Source organism: Cucurbita pepo, chromosome LG13 (genome assembly GCF_002806865.2).
Source record: "Cucurbita pepo subsp. pepo cultivar mu-cu-16 chromosome LG13, ASM280686v2, whole genome shotgun sequence".
Lineage (NCBI taxonomy): Eukaryota > Viridiplantae > Streptophyta > Magnoliopsida > Cucurbitales > Cucurbitaceae > Cucurbita > Cucurbita pepo.
This window is the reverse complement of record NC_036650.1, coordinates 5,956,294-5,975,868: the sequence shown is the minus strand read 5'-3', so window position 1 is coordinate 5,975,868 and position 19,575 is coordinate 5,956,294. Positions and strand designations below refer to the sequence as shown.

Below are 19,575 nucleotides of genomic sequence, written 5' to 3'. Positions count from 1 at the left end.
AAATCTAATAAATATTAAAACGACTACTTAGTTTGAATTTGTCGTATTTTTTAAAAATAAATTTCTACTTATCAATTATTTTACTTAAATTTCATTGGATGAAATTAGATTTTATCAATTATTATAATTAATTACGGCAAGAGTGAGTTTAACTTAACTCATATATCCTTATGCAATATATTCCTTTATATATGGCCAACAACTTTTTATTTTTTATTTTTATTATTATTTATTTATTATCTTGCTTATTATTAGTCTGTCTAGTACTTTTTGATAGGGACCACCCAAAGGTCTCTCATAGGATTGAGTTATACAGCGCTTTTAAGTGTTACCTAGGTTTGGACCTTACTTTTTGTAAGTTGATGTTCATAAGTACACGTGTCATTACCTCATTGGTCAAAGGTCCGAGAGATCCTATAGCTTTGTGAGATGTTGAAATTAAAAGAAAAAAAAAAATTATTATCCAATAAGAAAACAATAAATGGTAAAATTAATTTACAAATAAACCCAAAATTTTAAAATGAGGTATATTTAGTTCTCAAACCTTTAAAATTATAAATTTAGTCTTGAAATTATAAAATTTAAATTACGTACACTATCTAATTATTTTCTAGAAATTTTAAATTTATAAAAATTTATAGACACGACATAAAATTAAAAAATATATTAGATAAAAATAGAAATTATTATAAAAAAAAAAAGTCTATATTTGTAATTTATTATTACTTTATTATTTTTAAAATTATAAATTTAATTTCAAAATTTTCTTTTGAAGTTTTAAAATTCACTACATTCGTGAAAATAATTATCAGATATAAAATTTAAATTGGTAATTATAAATTTAAAAATTTAAAAGTATATTAGATGTTTTTTAAAATTGATAGAAAAATAGACAAATTTCCGGAAGGGGTATAATTGTAATTTACTAAAGTAATAATATGAATAAAAAACTAGAGTTTGTGACCCATTGAAACGCTGCGTTGTTTGTTTTCCCAATCCCAATAGCCTCCTTTTTCCATATTTATAAATTCACTTTGTATCCGAAACTAAATAACCCAACTCCCACTCTCTTCTCTTCATATAATTTCTTCTGTTATTCGTGTTCTTCATTCCGCTCTCTGGTTTTCACGCTACTGGACCGTACTTGATCTGCCATGGCCATGGATACTCTCTACGAATACCAGATATGGCAACCTGAAGAAGGTGAAGATGATATTAATTTTGCCATTTCCAATTCTCACTTGCTTCCCTGTGACTGTTTCCTTTTTCACCTTCGCTTTCGCCATGTTCTTCAGTCAAATCACTCTCAAGAATTTCACACTCTCCTAAATTCCTCCCTATCTTCGTCCTTGATACCTTGCGATGTCTTTCTCGCTAGTGGCTCCAGTATCTTGATTGCTGTTTTCTCCGACACTGGCGTCGCGCAAGACTTCTTGGATGCGGCAGTACCGGAGGTTCTGTCCGTTGCGGCTGATATCGTTTGCAATCCTCTTAATGATGGCCGTCGCATATTTCCGTTGGCGGTGTCTGTTTTAGTCGTTTCGCTGTACAATGAACGCGAGGAAATTGGGCGAGTTTTGCGGGAATCATCAGAGCAAGCGTTTAAAGCGTCGCCGGCGTGTGCGTCGGCTATCGAAGGTTTGAAGAACGTGGAGATTGATGTCCGTGGAGAGCTGTTGATCGGAGAATGCAGAATATGTTTGGATGAATTGATGAACGGAATGGAAGTTACGCAATTGCCGTGCGATCATTTTTACCACAGAGAGTGTATCGTCAAATGGCTAGAGACGAGTCATTTGTGCCCGTTGTGCCGCTACGCAATGCCATTGAGCTGATTGGATAGAATTTGCAGGTATCAATGATCGTACATGATGAAATTGAATTTACCACGGGAAGGCATGGTCAGATTTTGATTGAGAATTGAATTTGATTCTGCATTTTTTTCTAATTGAGCAAAATTGTTGAACCCTAGCTGGTAACGACCTGTTATCTACCAGAATCGTAATGGTAGAAGAGATGCACATGAATACTACACAGATTTCATCTTCAATTATTAGCAGAAATTAAATATAAGTTTGAAATTCATTAGCGCTATGGCTACTACACATGATACATCTCACTTGTTCTACTCCTATGTGATAGTTCCCTGTCTATGGTCCACTGAATTTTTTGCTTATTACCCTGTCCCGGTTCCATTGTCTGGTCTATCGTTGAAGTTGTAACAACAAAATTTGTTAAAATATTTTGGAATTCTTATTGAACTTGTTATTCAATTTACTGCAGGAAGCTAACCATACAGTGTATAATTATCGCTTGTTGAGTACTAGGAAGACATGAATTGACTGAAGACGAAGAACCAGACTAGTTTTTGTTTATTTTCAACTTAGCTGATGTAGAGGAGCAAGAAAATAAGGTGGACTGGTTCTTGAAACTCCATTGACCATGAAACACTGAGAATCTAACAGATAGCAGGATGTGACATAGAAGTTCATTACGAAGGTTGACTATGATATTAGGATGCTGATGAAACCTTGGGGTCGCCACTCTATATCTTCATCTGTGTTTTGATGGGGCAAATCCAACCAGAATGGCAACCATCTTTATGGCGCAAAAGGGGGTCAATATCTTTATTTTTGGACAAGCTTTGGCCAAGGGAAATTTGCAGATAGCCAGATAGTGGCTGGAAGAGAGAAACATAGAGACAAGGAAGGTGGAATATGTCTCTTTGCGCACTCCAGCAGAAATGCCTATGCCAATACATCGCTAGCCCCGAGGTGAGTTCATATCATTTGTGTCTTGTGAAGCAAAATATTAAGAACAAGTCTTTATTTCCATTACTCTGATAATAGCCAAGGTAGTTGATCACATATTTGAAGTAGATTTTTGGCTTCTGTTCAACGAGAGTAAATCCTAGTTACTTGATGGGAACTAAATCGGTTAGGAAATGTTGGCCTTAGGCCTCGTACTTATAAATCCATGATCATTCCTAAATTAGCCAATGTGAGACTCCCTCCTAACAATCCTGAGATGCCTATGGAACCTTCGAGTAGTCTCTCCCCTTAATCGAGGCTTGACAGTACACCCTTTATCTACCTTCAAGACTCTTACATTTTGCTCGAAATTTCAAATCTTTGCCATTATAGATAGAAAGGCCTCCACATTCATCATATTTGATGTCAAGATTTTGCAGACTAGTGAGTTTGTAGCTTCTTTTCTATGTCATTTATCAGATCATCTTCCTCCATTAGTTATTTCAAACTTGCAGATTTTGTAAAAATTTTGAGATTAAAACACAACTATTATAAAATATTTCCTATTTTAAAATTTTAGTAGTAAATTAGAATTTAAAAGGTTTCATGAGCAAACCCTTTTATTCTCTTTTAAGAGAACCTTCAGATCGACTTTATCAATATGATCTGACAATATTTACGCGATTCTAAGATCAATAATTGCTTGACATACATTTAAGATCGTATTTTGGTCATATCTCTCATCGTGGTAGTTGTTATCATAGGTTCAGATAGTCCTTTCAACAATTCTTATTAGAGGAAAGTTTTGAAGTATTATGACTTCTAACACTTATTTTGAAGTATTACTTCAAAAAGATTTGAAGGAACTATAACTTTAGGCGTTTCCTTTATTTGACCATTTTTTTAAAATTAGGATTAAACTTTTTAGGGAAGAAAGTGCCGAGTAAAAGAAGGGGTTAAAACGGGTGACCGGCAACTTATATTATTCGACCATTTTTTAAGACTTAAAAGAACGGGTTAAAACGGGCGACCGGCTGCACAAGTTTGACGGAATGGAACCCCTCCGAAACCTCCAGACTCTCCTGTAACTGATGAAATCGCATCTTCCCTCCCAATAAATAAACCCATTGTCTCTCAAAAATCGCTGGAAGAAAACAAAATGTTCTTCTTCTTCGTCGGGGGTTTAGAGCAACAAGTTCGCCAGCTCCTCAAATCCGGCGCCGGCCGGTGCATAAACTGCAACTCGCCGGCCGATCTCGTTAACTACGAGAAAGTTCTGAAGCTCTTCTTTGTTCCGGTGTGGCGGTGGCCGGGAAAAGAGCCACTGATGCACTGCAACAACTGTAACCTCTTTTTCCCTCGGTCGCTCTCCGCCCTCAATTTCCGATCAATCGACGCCGCCAGCCGCTCTTTCAAGGACCCTTCGTTGCCGTTCATGTAACAAAGTAGTGGAGCCCAACTTCAGTTTCTGCCCTTTCTGTGGTTCTTCCTTGTAAATTTCAGAAGTAGCTGCTTCTTGTTTACTTCTGCTTCAAATGATTTGAATTATCATATAGCCTCGTCTGTTAGTAATCAAAATGGTGTCTGATTCTGTAATTTGTTCTTGAAAACTGCTACTTCTGAATGAGAAATTGCTGGAATCAATATGAAGATCGAAGATTGAGAACGAAAACCTTTATTATCAACCGTACAATTTCTTCGTGTTGAAGATGCACAGAACAAAGCATACTCGTATACTTTTACAAGCCTAAAACAATGACCCTTGGGGGTGGGGGGCTCGGGAGAAGCAAACCGAAAGCAAAGCAGAAGCACTTAAAAGCCAAGCCAATCAAATTGATATAGCAATCTCTAAATTACGTGGGGATTCTCCTCTGCTTTCATATGATTTTCTTCTTACAGCTTCTGCAGAGTCCAATTGAGAGCGTTGTTTTCAAAAGTGGAAGCTGAAGGGAGGGAGGGATGGAGGGATGGAGGGTAGGTTGGTATTGTCTCAGCCAGCAATTTTAAGCTTTGAAAAAGATGGGGATTTGTGTTTATGGGGTTCTAAGAAGTGTTGAAGTTAACTAAGTTTGAATACTCTGTTCAATTTGATTTGCTGAAGGGTAATTGTTTTGCTCCTTCCTCTACTGCATTTCTCCATACCCTATATCTTACGCCAAGCTTATCATAAGAAACTGGCATGTTCCAAATATTTGCTCCGTTCAGCATTCTTTCTTGCTGACCAATAACGAGCCTCAAGTCCTCATTCAACACCTGCATGAACAGCAAAAAGAAAGAATCCCTCTTTTAGAATACGATCATGAATAGCAATAAAACTGTTCTGGGTCTGTTGGGATGAGAATTTTACCTGTTCTGCAAAATGTCTCCAGAGATAGTGCATGAAGGGAATATTCTTCAACACAGGAGCAAAATCCAGTGACATTCTGTACAGGAGTCTTGTCTTCTGTCTTGTTGAAGGCAAGCACACATGGAGTTGATGAAGATGTGTTGAGCATTCTCTGGTACTTTGACCTTCTAGTTTTCCTGGCTTGGAGATCCCTATAGTAGATAGCACCATACAAGGTGGTCGAAACTCCATGTCGATCGGGTAAGGGTCCCAGTATCCTTGGAGCCCAGATGCAGGGGTTAAAAATTTCACCAAGCTGCGAGTTGGATAGAGTAGAGATTAAAGATCAGTTTTTAAGACTTTTTTAACTCATAACTTGAGTTCCATAGTTATGATATTGACCAAATTGTACCTGGGTACGCTCCATCCTTTTGCAAAAGTGGAAGTATGAGTAAAAGGTGCATGAGCAAGATCCAGAAGGTTATCTAGCAGTAATCCATGCTCCACTGGGATTTCAATGACGAGCTGCCATATGCACATACAGTTTAGCTGAAGAAGACTTCATGCACATTCATCATTTATAACTCAACCGCTATGATAATTACCTCAGCATGGATTTGAAAACCAGGAGGAGGTTGTAGAGAAGGAAGATTGGCTGCTGGAGGATCATTACCAGGCCAAACCCAGATCATTCCTTCTTTTTCGAAACATGGCAAAGACTTTATTTTCACATTTTGTAGTCGCGTTGATGGCATTTTCTCACATTTTCCGTCTGTTGAGTATTCCCAACCTGATATTTCAACGAATGAGATTTCTGTTTTTATTAAGCCAGGCTTTTGAGTTTCCTGAGTATGTTCCTTTTAGTAAGACTAACCATGGTAAGGACACTGAACTCGTCCGTCGTTGACAGAACCGAGGTGAAGAGGGCATGCCCTATGTGCACAAGTGTTTCGTATGCATCCAGGATTGCCATCCTTTCCACGGAAAAGAACCCATGGTTCTTCAAAACAATCAAATGGGACCTGAAATAGATGATGAATTAGTAAGAGGACACCCAAAGTAAGTTGAATTCAAAAGGTATTGGATGAGCCGATATGAAGGATTATCCTACCATTGTGTCATCTTTCAGATCACTGGAGAAAGCAACAGGATACCAGAAGTTCTTCAAGCGGGGATGATACGGTTGGGTCGGTCCTGATACGTTCAAGCTTTTCTTTGGCGATCTTCTATTTACAGAATCATGAGATTGTGTCGAAGTACCGGGCGAGGTAGATGGGGTATCCAATTCCGCTGTGTTTCTGTCTTGTAACAGCCTATCATGCACCAATTCTTCCATGTAAGCTAGTTTATCTAACGCAGTGGCAACCCGTGCTTCAGATATATGAACCTGTTTATGTTGGTTCATGAGTGCTCAAACATGATAATGGTAGAAATTGGACAAGAATTGACAAGAAACTTTACATACCTGTCTGTGAGCTTCTGCCAATTCGTCCTGTAATCCAGCAAGCTCCTTCTTCATTGTTCCAATAGACTTATAGTCACGAGCTAGAGGATTTAGAACTTCCACAACCTAAAGCAATATTTAAGCCACAAACATTCAGAACAAAACATGTTTCAAATAGAAAGATCAACCTAAAGGTAATTTTATGGAAGATAAACCAACTGCATGAACAAGAAAATGAAGTAGTAGAATGAGATTGGAGGAACCTTTTCATGGAGAAGCATGATTGTAAGAACATCTTGCCGAGCTCGCCAATCACAGTATTGAATGTCATATCTAGCCACTTCCAGAGCTTGATTAACATCTAAGAACTTCCCTTTACATTGAGGAACCTTTGTCCTTGGATCTTCCACGTCAAATAGCGTTTCCCAACCACTCTTCCTCTCTATAGCTCCTTCCTCTCCAAACACAGCAAACACTCTAAATCCTCCTTTCGCACTCTGAAATCCAACACTCCACAATATCAAACCATAACATTCAAAGTGGAACGAAAATTTAGAACCTCAGGGCCAATCGTTTATCAGAGTTTAACACAACAATGCATCAAACATCTGTTAATCCACATATTTTGCCCTATGGTTAGTTATAGAAAGCGATCAAATCGTTTAATCCATCTCATTACTCGCTTAGAAGCTCCTACTACAGCAACTAAAGAAACTCACAAGTACGAACAGAGGAAGCGGCCAAGTTTGGTAATCAAAAGCACTACGAAAACTAAGCTCCATGAAACCAATTAGCAGAAAAATGCACGTCGAAATGACCAAATGGACTCTCAATCGACAACCAGATATCAAAAACAAATTGAGGAACGTTCAAAGATAAGAACCACGCACCTTCCTAAAATTGAGCTTCGGAGATTTAGAAATATAGATCGGCAACGATAGAGCTGCAGCCGTTGCTACGACGGTCATCGCGTTTGAACTGTGAAGCTGAGAGAGAGAGAGAGAGGGAGAGAGAGAGGGCTGAGAGAGAGAGAGAGAGAGAGAGCGAAATGAAAATTCTTGTGAGAGAGATATCATTTTGGGGATTTTAGCGATAAGAGGCGGTTGTACTCCGCGATCTCAGCTGGCCTTCCAAGGTCTGCCACGTGGAAAATAGTGGGCACAATTTTATTACACGTGGCATACTTAACCTCCACATGCTTCTTTTTTGTGAGAGCGAGTATCTTCCCCGAGTGGGCCCCCGACATCCTGCCAGCTCGGATTGCAAAGATATCCTATCTCTTCCTCAATTTCTCTAATCTATTTCCAATTCCAACTTCGTGGGTTTCTTTCGGTTGGTGCACCTGTCGAGTACGTAAGTTTGGTCACCGTCAAATCTGGTCCATCCATCTGTGCCGATCTCGATATCGTCTAGCTCATCTTAAAACTATTTTGTTTTTCTTTTTTTGTTATAAATTAGTTTAAAAATAATAATTAGATATAAATTAAATAACAAAAAAAAAAAAAAGGTAAGAGAAGAAATTTATTTATGCTCCTAAATTTTAATTGTATTAATTTAAATTTTATTAATTAGATTAATTTGTATTAATTAAACTCTAAATCCTTGAAAATTGGACAGAAAATAAATGGGCCGAACAAATAGCCCAACCTTCGGAATCGGGTCACCGTTTACCGTGGGGACCGGTACCCGGTCTTCCTGTTTATGTCAATTCTCGTTTTCACCAGAAGATACAGAACAGGCGATTGAGCTCCATAGCGAATTAATGGCGGGGAGGACGATGTTGAAGGAGAAGAGCAGGGCAGGAAGCTTCTTCTCCGCGACATTAGTGCTTTGGACAGTCTCTCTTTGGTTCGAAATTCTGTTCGACAGGCGCTTCGAGCTGCTCTACCTCGTATTCGGAGCCCTGTTCTACCAATCCGCCAATTCGGCCATTCGATTTCTTATTTCTAAGGAACCTCTCGTAGTCAACACCGCCGTCTCTCTCCTTCACTCTATTATCACTTCTGCTTCAGGTTCTGTGCCTACTCTTTTACCCTTTGTTGCTTGTTTTCCCTCCTACTTCTCTGTGAGTGAAATCATGCCTTCAGTTGTTGTTTTTCGTCATACATGATTGCCTTCCTTATTTACTGTTTGATTCTTTGTTTGGGGGATACTTCTTTGGCTTGCTTGAAGGTTTAGCAATGGAATAATAAACTTTGTTTTCATTATAAGATAGACTGAGAGTTGATCGTGTTTCGTTATTGCAAGTTTTGTGTCGTAAATTGTGTGAATTATTAGTTATTAATGGTGCTTGTGAGTTTGCAAGTGTGCTGTTGTTTCTGGAAACCGGGATGTGGTTCAGTGCGTGTGCTACAGTGAGTTGTTTGAGACAATGAACCAAGCGCAAATGAATTTTTTGGAGTCCTTTTCCAGTACCAAGAATATTTAGAGTTTGTTCTTTACTCCTGTAGCATTACTTTGGTCAAATTATAACACTAAACCCCAATTTTTAAGCTTAAGTTCTTGAATTTTAAATGAGATTTAGAAATAGTTCATATTACCTTTTGTTATTATCCAAAATCAATCCGAAATAACTTAAAATCAATTCAAATGATATGAAAATGGTGATTGGAAGTGTAAATCAAACATTAAATTGATTTTGAATGATTAAATGCTTGATTTGGAGTGATTTTGAACATGACAAAAGTGCACTAAGTTGTCTTCCTCACACGAATTCAGTTAAAATTAATTCAATCGACAAAAACTAAACAAAATAAATTTTAAATTTAGATACAGATTAGTCTAGAGGGCCATCCATAGGACCTGTTAATCATAATGAAGATCTCTAACCTCAATACTCGTTTAAATCAAACAGGTCATTGTCATCTTGCTACACTACATAAAACAGTTCTAACCCAGACTATTATGTGATTAAAGGTTGTTTGTCAACCAAGAAAATGTCTAAAAACTCATGAATGATTAGAGAGATTCTCTCTTGGTTTCATTAGCAACTTCTTTGTATTGTTGAAGGTTGAGGAAATGAGGTTCAAAGCCTAAAGGTAAACTAACTATTTAATTGCTAGGGGAAAGGCTGCTAGGTTGGCCTTGGTTGCCACTTTATTCCAACCCAAAGGGCTTTTATTTTCTGAATTTCAATAGTTAATCCTATTCTTTGAGCCATCTAGTTAAGTCATCTTTATTTAATTGCAGTGTTGTTTGTTTTGGTGAATCGGTGGCTGAGTCATGGTTCGGACGGGATGTTTGAGCATTCACAGTTGTTTGGAGGAACATGGCCGTGGGCTTATGCAGCTTTGTGCTTCTCATGTGGTTATTTTGCATATGATCAGTGGGATATGCTGCAATACCGATTATACAGTGGCTGGATCCCTGCCATCTTGGTTCATCATCTGGTTCTCCTCATTTGCTTTACACTTGCTTTGTATAGGAATGTCACCATCAATTATCTCATTCTCACTCTCATTTGCGAGGTATGCATTAGTTTCTTCTTGCAAGATGTGCCTTATGAATATGCTGCTTTCTTTCTTTTTGTTTGTGGTTCTTTCTGAGTCTTTGCATCTCCGTTACCTTCATTGATATGGATCACAACGATGAAGGGTTTAATCACTTTGACATAGACACAAACATGAATTCCAAGTATTTTGCAAGCTTATCGGATTTAAGTCGTTTTTCAAAGAAACGGAATAGATAGATACTTTATCCAGTGTTGTTGGCTTGAACCGTCCTCATTCTCTTGTGGCACCTACTTTCTTTTTCTGACTTCTTTTTATATCACTTTCTCCCACTAACTTCTCTTTCCATTCACGTTTTCACGTTTTCTATCACTTTACACTCTGTCTTAGTTAACCATTCTCTTACTAGCTCTCTCCATGTGTAGACTTCCCATGACTAGTCTCTCTTTGTATATATCTTCGATTTTGAATCTATTTCTACACAATTTGTGAGATTTCACATCGGTTGGAGAGGAGGACGAAATATTTTTTATAAGAGTGTGGAAACCTTTCCCTAGCATATGTGTTTTAAAACGGGGAAGCTTGGAAGGGAAAGCCCAAAGAGGACAATATCTGCTAGCGGCGGGCTTGGGCTATTACAAATGGTATCAGAGTCAGACATCGAGTAGTGTGTCAGCAAGGAGGCTGAAACCTGAAGGGGGGAGGACACTAGGCGGTGTGCCAGCGAAGACGTTGGGCACCTAAAGGGGGTTGATTAGGGGTCCCACATTGATTGGAGAGGGGAACGAATGCCAGAGAGGACGTTGGGCACCGAAGGGGGGTGGATTGTGAGATCCCACATCGGTTGGAGAGAGGAACGAAACATTCTTTATAAGGGTGTGGAAACCTCTCCCAAGCAGACACGTTTTAAAACCTTGGGGTGTTACACAACTTCTCTGCTAAGGTCACTCTACACACCATCTCTCACTAATTTTCTTTATTAATTTATTGATATGGAGATGCACATACATACACCCATATGTAATGCTCAAATCAAAGAGCATGCCTTCTTTGGGGTAAAAAACAGTCATCTTAGTTAGCAACTGCAAGAGAGCGAGCTTGTAGTTTCTTTGCACGTTTGGAAGGACTCTAGAAGCCCATCTTAGTTAGCAACTGCAAGAGAGCGAGCTTGTAGTTTCTTTGCACGTTTGGAAGGACTCTAGAAGCCAATCATATCTATTCTTAGAATCAAATCAAGTTTTCATGAAACAAGAATCATTGTGATGTTTCAGCTGCATTCTATCTTCCTCCACGTAAGGCGATTGCGACGGATGGCTGGTGTTCGTGACGCCGAGAGCTTTATCGTGAAAGTCGAATGGACTCTGAACTGGCTAACGTTCATTTTCGCAAGGTTTGTACCTCACATTCTCATTACTGCCAAGCTCATCATGGATGCTTCCAAGTTTGATAAAGGCGTAGAGCTGCCGCTCGCACTGTTTGGGATGGCTGCCATGAACCTGCTGAATGTTTTTCTTGGCATTGATCTCTTCAACGCTGTAAAGAAAGAGAGTAATTATCAGAAAAATGATCATCTTCATAATGAATGAAGGCCAACATGGTGGAAATTGTATTTGTTCTTTGTATTATATTGTAAGAAAATGCTGAACAGAAGACGATTCAGGAGAAATTTATGTAACACTGAATACAAATTTGTGTAAAATTACTTTAATATTTAGTTAAAGAAATTTAGTACTATTATTATTGATTTTTTATATTTTTACAAAAAAAAAATAAATAAATAAATTATTCCAGAAAATTGGTTGACTAAAGTCAAACTTGCTTGCACAATTAAGCTCGATTAATGTATAAAATTAAAAATTATAATCAATCTTAAATCAAAATTCAAATTTTCTTTTATTTGTTGTTAGTCAAAGGGAAAAATAACTTTAATGTTGAATTAAATATTGTAATATTTAGTAAAATTTAAGGTTGAATTTGATAAAAATTAAAATTTCTTAATAAAAAGCCCTTGATAAATTTGAAGTAAATTTTTTTTTTTCTACCAAGTTTTATTACCGTGCCATAATTAATATCTATTTAATATTCCCTACTCTTAATGATAATTTAAAAATATACTTTTAGATAAACAAATCTAATGTGATAAGTTTAGGAGTCAGAAAATTAATGGAAATCTAATTATTGTAACTTAAAGATAGAAAAGTTGGCATTGGTTGCAAGAATGCAACTTCCCAATGAAATTTAATTCCTAAATTCAATACAATTCAATAAGTTAAACCACCCATAGAACATTTAAACTCTAAGTCTAAACAGAATTAAATGCTAAACTTTCATAATTAATTAATTTTAATTAATTTTAATTATTTTTACTTGGATTTCTTAAAACCAACTAAAAACCTGCCTAAATAAAATTATTATTTTATCAAATATTATTATGTAAATAATAAATAAAATATAAATGAGATGAAAAAACCACTTAAATTTAATTTAAATGTTATTAATTTGATTTAAGAAAAAAGAGGAAAAGAAAAAGGTCCTACCGGGAGTCGAACCCAGGTCGCTGGATTCAAAGTCCAGAGTGCTAACCACTACACCATAGAACCCTTTGTCGAAAATTTGGGGATTTAATTGATGATATTTAAAATATATATTAATATCTGTTTCTTTATTATGAAAAATTCACAACCTAAAATGTAATATAACTCAAAATATATACCAAAGACGTGATTCTTTTAAAAAAAAAAAAAAAAAATTATCCTTATAAGACGATTCTTTTAAATTTTTACGAGTAAATCAATTTAAATCATTTGTTAACATCTCCTTTTGAAACCAATAACAAACAAATTGCCCGTGGATATAAAAAAATTTAAATGTTTTTTTCAATTTTGATGGTAAAAATATTTTTCAAATCTCGATTACTTTGTTTCTTACCTAATTGGTGGCATGGGATGAGCCTAAATATTGGTGCAGACAACATTTGGTTACAGGTCTACTTCACATATGGTCTAAAAAACAATGGCAAAACACTTCCTAGGAAGGAAAATAATAATAATAATAATAATAATAATAATAATAATAATAATAATAATAATAATAATAATAATAATAATAATAATCAGGCCAGAGGGAAAACAAAATTACTCTGGCCATTTTGTAGCTGCTTACAAATCTACACACGTCTATCCATATGAAGATTGAAAACATTCATATGTGATTAAACAGCATTTAATCAGCAAATCCATCATCTTTAGACACCAACCATATGCATTCCTGACTAAATTTCTAGTTTTATCCCGCCCTTGGTTCGAGAGAAAAACTTAGCAAAACCGTTTCGGTTTTTCTCAGAATTGACGATACGACTTACAATTACCGACGATGAAGTTGAAGAAGATGAAAATGGGGGCGAGTCGTTTTCGTTCTTATTCAATGATGGTTCAGAACTGTCATCAACTCCTTTAGTATAGTCTGAATCTCTTCTGGGTGAAAGTGTCCCGTTCGAATGCTTGCAATGCTCCTCGCCATCTGTGAACTCCGGTAGTTGCGTCGTATCGATCAGAAAATCTTCGAGGGATGCTAGAGATTTAAGCTGATTCCCAAGAGAAGCAATTGTCTTTTGACACTCTGCAAGTTTCCCTGCAGCTACAGCTAGATCCTCCTGCAAATGTTACCCCACTATGAGTATTCATTCAACTTCCCCGCATTTCAAATACATGCATCGATGTAACGGCTCAAGCTCACCACTAGCAGATATCGTCTTCTTTGGGCTTTCCTTTATAGACTTTCCCTCGAGGTTTTTAAAACGCGTCTGCTAGGGAGAGGTTTCCACACTCTTATAAAGAATGCTTCATTCCCCTCTCCAACCGATGAGGGATCTCATAGTCTACCTCCTTTCGGAGCCCAGCGTCCTCATTGGCACTCGTTCCCCTCTCCAATCAATGTGGGACCCTCCAATCCTTTGTTCTCCTCTCCAACCGATATGGAGTGGAGGGTCTCACATCGATTGGAGAGAGGAACGTGTGCTAGTGAGGACGCTGGGCCTCGAAGGGGGTGGATTGTGACATCTCACATCGGTTGGAGAGGGGAACGAAACATTCTTTACAAGAGTGTGGACACCTCTCCCTAAACACGCGTCTGTTAGGGAGAGGTGTCCACACCTTTGTAAAGAATGTTTCGTTCCCCTCACCCTAACAGACGGAAAACTCAAAAGGGAAAGCCCAAATAGGACAATATTTGCTAGCAGTGAGTTTGGACCGTTACAAGGGACCTATTTGATATTGCTAGCAATGGGTGGACACCGAACAGTGTACCAGCGAGAATGCTGAGCCCCGAAAGAGAGTGGACATCAGGCGATGTGCCAACAAAGACACTAAGCCTCAAAGGGGGTCGATTGTGAGATCCCACATCGGTTGGAGAGGGGAACAAAGCATTGTTTATAAGGGTGTGAAAATCTCTCCCTAGCAGACGCGTCTTAAAAACCTTGAGCGAAAGCCCAAAGAGGACAATATCTACTAGTGGTGGGCTTGGACTATTAGGACTAAACATGAAAAATGCTGACTACAAATTTTTACCTGCTTTATCTTCAACTCATGTTTGGAGATTTCAGTTTGTGATAGTTGTTCATCATGTTTCAATCTTGAAAGCTCTTCTTCTAGTCCCTGACACTTGACTGTCAATGCCAATGCAAAAGCCCTCTCATTTTGAATATCAGATTCCAACATACCAACCTTTGCATTCATGGTCAGAGATTCAGCTTCCATGCTGATAAGTTGAGACTCAATTCTTAACTTTGATTCATTTGCAAAGGTTAGCTCATTCTGCAACTTCTCCAGTTTCATTTCAGTTTCCTTGAATTGAAATTGTGAAATGTCAACAGAGTTCTGACTCTGAGAAAGAGCACTCCTCAGTTCATCTTTCTCTGCCTCCAACTTCATTAATTTCTCTCTCATTTCAGCTTTCTCTGCTTCCATCGTCGCTAACTTTCGCCCCGATTCGGATATCTCGCTCTCCATCATCGCTACCATTTCATCGACTTCAGCTCTCTCCGTTTCCATCATCTCTAGCCTCTCTTCCATTTCATCCTTCTCCATTTCTATCTGTTTCAGCTTCGCTTCCAATTCAATCTTTGCTTCTTCCATCTCAACCAGCTTCTCTTCCATTACAGATCTCTCATGCTGCAACGTCTCGAGCTCGGTTCTTATGGCATTTTCTTCAGCAGTAGGACGAGCAGAAGCTTCGGGTTCTTGATGACTCTCTCTTATAGAAGTTTCGGGTAATGATGCAAGCCTTTCCATCTCAAGAAAATCATCCATGAGATCAAGTTCAAGAGAAGAAGGAAGATTACTGCTAACAAGTAAGTTTGATGACCATGAGTCTGAGCAACTAGCTACACATTTGTTTCGTTCGGTTCTTCTTATATCCATATCCACGCCATTAAGCTGCTCTCCGTTATCCGATTGAGTGTCGGTAAGTGACTCGATAGAAATAGTCGTCGAAGCAGCTATGGATTTGTGATCATAAACCAATGATGGTTTGTATGACATTACTTTTAACCGGCGACACTCGGCCTCAAGCTTCGTCATTTTCTTTATGCTCTCAAGATGTTGCTTACTGGCTGTTTCAGCTGTTTGTGTACTCAAATCCCTCTCAATAGTCCTGGTTTCTAACTCCCTATATTGAGCATGAAGCTCATACCTGAGGGCTGCATTCTCCCTTTTCAATGACTCGAGCATCTTGCCAAGGCTAGGATCATTTTGAGGAGATTCACATTTAGCCTCATCCGCTTTGCACTCGAGCTCGAGGAGCTGCCTCTCAAGGTTCACCTTGATGGACTCCCAATCTCGGGTTTTTTCTTCCACCGTGTCGCGAATCTTCTGCTCCTGCTCCTCCCTTGCCAGCCTAAGCTGCCTAACACATTCTTTGAGGGCCCCATCAAGGTGGCTCACTCGGTCCTCCAATGCAGACTTTTGCTGAACTGTAGTCCCAAGCTGCTGTTTTAGTAGTCCAACTTCATTTTCGGCATTTTCCCATCCTAAATTCACATTAGAATAAGCAGAATTCATTTAGTTCATTCATGTCTAAGGATGTAAAACATGAACAAATTTGAAGTGTCCAATTATACCTGCGATAGCTTCTTCAGCAACTTTGGCATGCTGGTTGACCAAATCCTCTTTGGCCTTCACATTTAAAAGAGCAGCTGATAACCTATCAGATAGACCCTTTACACTATCATTGATCTCTTCTTGTTTTGGTGAATCATCATCAATGTCTTCATCACATACTGCTTTTGACGTTACTTCTGGTGACTGAATCTCGTGATTAGGCGACAACTTGGCTGCCTCCTGTTTATCAATAATGATGGGTGAGTCAAGCCAATTCTCCAAATGCATACCACAGAGACAATCAATTCTTCATGACAACTAATCTATAAGGATAATCCAACTAATGAAGTTGTCTCTTAGGTTGTCAAGGAAAACGCTCTGCCTACAAGTTAAGAACTTGAAGATTTCTTTTGTCTTCTACAAGCACCTCCATCTGTAACAGCCCAAGCCCACCGCTAGTAGATATTGTTTGCTTTGGCCCATTACGTATCGCCGTCAGCTTCACGGTTTTAAAGCGCGTCTGTTAGGGAGAGGTTTCCACACCTTTATAAAGAATGTTTTGTTCCTCTCTCGAACCGATGTGGGATCTCACAAGGGCTTGGGCTGATACAAATAGTATTAGAGACAGACACCCAACGGTGTGACAGTGAGAACATATGGCCCCCAAAGGGGTGGATTGTGAGTTCCCACATCGGTTGGAGAGGAGAACGAAACATTCTTTATAATGGTGTGGAAACCTCTCCCTAGTAGATGAGTTTTAAAACCGTGAGGTTGACGGCGATACATAGCGGGTCAAAGCGAACAATATCTAATAGAGGTGGACTTGGGTTGCTAAGAACAAACAAACATTCTGATTCTGCTTTTGTTTCCACTCCTGTAAAAGTTCTTACATACCCTTTTCACCTCACGAGGAAGAAACAAAACTATTTCACCTTTCTTTTCATCCCCAAGAGATCAAATCATACAATCACCTGGGAGATCTTGCTTCATCAAAAAGATGAATCTCTCCAATATAATTTACAGAAGATGTTAATCAAATCAAGCAAAACACAATACCATAATGTTTCTTGCAAATCCCTGAAAACAGACATAAATTTGGATACTATCAACTAGTTTTCGCCTTTCGGGTGTATGTAACAGCCACCACAATGGAGATGTTTTAAGGATTCATTTGCGTACCTGCTCGTCGGAAAACCTCTCGGAATACGTCGACATTGATCCAGAACTTTCGGTTTGTCCAGGACTTTTATCAGATGACGACTTCTTCTTCCATGGCCATTTTCTTCTATCCATCCTAACGCCTTACTTCCAAATCAGTCCACTGGTCAAAGCGCCATCTACAGACATACATACACAGTTCTTTAGAAATCCATTACGAATCCAGCTTCAAAATTTGCCTAAAGAGACTGTAATTGCCTGTGCTAATACGGGAATTTCAATCCATTCTTTCAACTTTGCTTCAAATCCACCCTAAGATCACCCCACTCAACAACTAGTAAATCACAGAAAAGGGTTTCAGCTAAGCAAAAACCCCATCAATTCTCAAGTACATTAGGTGAAAGCTTCGGAAGCCATCAATGGATTAGAAAAAGAAGAAGCCATCAGAGAAGAACAGATAAAATGAAAACGATACGCAAAATCCTTCAAACATTCGAAATAAAAGCGATCCATCAACAAGTCTACAGAAGATTCCCCCTCTTGTCTGAGGAATCAAAGGTTTCAGTAGAGTTCGTACAAGAAATGAATAGAAAATCATCAAAATGAAGAAGACCTAGATGGAAAATTTACCTTAAACCAGAAAAAATGTACAAAATCGAGAGCTCGAACAGGAGCCTAAACTGAAGAACAATAAGAACGGAATCCCTGGGAGGAGGCGTTCGGGTTTAAGAATAGTGGAAGAAAGCAAACGAACAGCTATCGCTGCAAGAATCTGTAGAATGTCTGGAAATATGCAGAAAAATTAGCGGCGAACGCCAGAGAATAAAGGGTTCCAATACCATTTGTTGTTTAATTTTAATTAGTTCTTCAGATTTCTGTTCACAATGGTAGCTTCCAAAATATTGAAGAAAAAGAAAGGCAAGGGATGGAGTGAGAGAGAAAGAGAGCATGTGATTGGGGCATATTGGAAGTGTGAAATTCAAGAATGGGGCCTCAAAAGAACGAAATTCAGTACTCACCTGCTTTGTTTTTTCTTTTTTTGTAACCAACAAAAAAATACAAATTTGTTTTTTTTTTTTTCTTTTTTTTTGGTTTATATATTTTGAAATATCGCTGCCGGAATTCCCGCCCTTGACTGAGAATCTGGATTTCTGGCATTTTTTTTTACTGTTCATGAAATCTAAACATATTAGTAGCGGCTATTAAATCCAGTATTTGTGTAACGGCTGACACTGGTAGCAGATATTGTCTTTGTTGTGCTTTTTGGACTTCCCTCAAGACTTTAAAACATCTGTTAAAGGAAAGTTTCCACATCCTTATAAATGGTGGTTTGTTCACATTGATCCCCTCGAGGCTTTAAAACATCTGTTAGGGGAAGTTTTCCACATCATTATAAATGAAACGTTTGTTCACATTAGTCCCCTCCAGACTTTACGTTTTAAAACATCTGTTAGGGGAAGATTTCCACATCCTTATAAATGATGGTTTGTTTACATTAGTCCCCTCCAGACTTTAAGTTTCCACGTCCTTGTAAATGATGGTTTGTTCACATATTGTCCTCATTGGGCTTTTCGGACTTCCCCTCGAGGCTTTAAAACATCTACTAGGGGAAGGTTTCCACATCCTTATAAATTGTGGTTTGTTCTCCTCCCCAACCAATGTGAGACATCACAATCCACCCTTATTTGGGGCCCAGCGTCCTGGCACATCATCTGATAACCTAGATCCACTGCTAGCAAATATTGTCCTATTTGGGCTTTCCCTCTTGGGTTTCCCCAAGGCTTTAAAACGAGTCTACTAGAAAAATGTTTACACACTAAGGGTGGTTTATTCTCCTCCCAACCAATGTGGGACATCACAATTTGGGTATTAAATTTGATTTATTTTAATTGTTTTTTTGTTAGGAATACACAGATTTGGAACCCGATAACAGTCTCGTCCTATTGCAATGACATTGCACAAAACCAAATTGCTCCCACGCTCGATTAAGTACCAGTTGCTTTGCTAGTAGACCCACTTGGGTTGTGAGGCACTGTCTTCCCATTCTTACCAATCTCCAGTGTATAAACGTAACGTTGTTAACTTCAACTCAGTGCAATAAGAATCATTGATTCCTTTTGTTGTCTACTGTTTACGGCTTCATCGTGTGTACTCGAGGTAGAAGCATTATATTATGGATGAAATTATTTTTTTAATAATATTATTAAAAGTAGTTTTAAGAATATTTTCCAAGTCATATTTTATGAAAATTTTACTAATTAAAAAATAGAAAACATGTAATAATCATTATTGAAGAACGGGCTGGAGGATCATGCAGTATCGTCCGTTGAGTCAACCTTCCAAATCAACGACG

At 38.1% G+C, this 19,575-nt stretch overlaps 4 protein-coding genes, 1 non-coding gene and 1 pseudogene across 6 annotated transcripts; 3 read left to right on the top strand and 3 right to left on the bottom strand.

Moving 5' to 3' along the window:
* The first annotated feature begins 1,045 nt into the window (after positions 1 to 1,045).
* Positions 1,046 to 4,422, top strand: LOC111808891 (annotated as a pseudogene).
* LOC111808739 lies at positions 1,155 to 1,835 on the top strand. Its single transcript, XM_023694890.1, has one exon. It carries the CDS (start codon positions 1,155 to 1,157, stop codon positions 1,833 to 1,835), a length of 681 nt encoding a protein of 226 aa, XP_023550658.1.
* Positions 4,410 to 7,573, bottom strand: LOC111808890 (chlorophyllide a oxygenase, chloroplastic-like). Its single transcript, XM_023695122.1, has 9 exons — positions 7,411 to 7,573; positions 6,784 to 7,017; positions 6,542 to 6,646; positions 6,188 to 6,463; positions 5,951 to 6,098; positions 5,682 to 5,866; positions 5,489 to 5,601; positions 5,098 to 5,392; positions 4,410 to 5,003 (listed from the first exon to the last, which is right to left on the bottom strand). Exons 1-9 carry the CDS (start codon positions 7,486 to 7,488, stop codon positions 4,833 to 4,835), a joined length of 1,605 nt encoding a protein of 534 aa, XP_023550890.1. The 5' UTR covers positions 7,489 to 7,573; the 3' UTR covers positions 4,410 to 4,832.
* A 657-nt stretch (positions 7,574 to 8,230) lies between these two features.
* Positions 8,231 to 11,706, top strand: LOC111808889 (TLC domain-containing protein 2). The gene is made up of 3 exons (XM_023695121.1): positions 8,231 to 8,532; positions 9,710 to 9,987; positions 11,241 to 11,706. Exons 1-3 carry the CDS (start codon positions 8,283 to 8,285, stop codon positions 11,553 to 11,555), a joined length of 843 nt encoding a protein of 280 aa, XP_023550889.1. The 5' UTR covers positions 8,231 to 8,282; the 3' UTR covers positions 11,556 to 11,706.
* A 791-nt stretch (positions 11,707 to 12,497) lies between these two features.
* Positions 12,498 to 12,569, bottom strand: TRNAQ-UUG. The gene has a single exon. It is a non-coding gene; the product is annotated as a tRNA-Gln (tRNA).
* Positions 12,570 to 13,093: 524 nt separating this feature from the next.
* On the bottom strand, positions 13,094 to 18,219 carry LOC111808888 (filament-like plant protein 3). 2 transcript variants are annotated; one of them, XM_023695119.1, is made up of 5 exons: positions 17,853 to 18,219; positions 17,244 to 17,401; positions 16,085 to 16,304; positions 14,535 to 15,994; positions 13,094 to 13,621 (listed from the first exon to the last, which is right to left on the bottom strand). In XM_023695119.1, the coding sequence occupies exons 2-5, from the start codon at positions 17,355 to 17,357 to the stop codon at positions 13,241 to 13,243; spliced, it is 2,175 nt and encodes a 724-aa protein (XP_023550887.1). In that variant the 5' UTR covers positions 17,358 to 17,401; positions 17,853 to 18,219; the 3' UTR covers positions 13,094 to 13,240. The 2 variants fall into 2 exon arrangements, with proteins under 2 accessions (XP_023550887.1, XP_023550888.1); XM_023695120.1 differs by lacking the exon at positions 17,853 to 18,219 and adding an exon at positions 17,481 to 17,784.
* Positions 18,220 to 19,575: the final 1,356 nt, after the last annotated feature.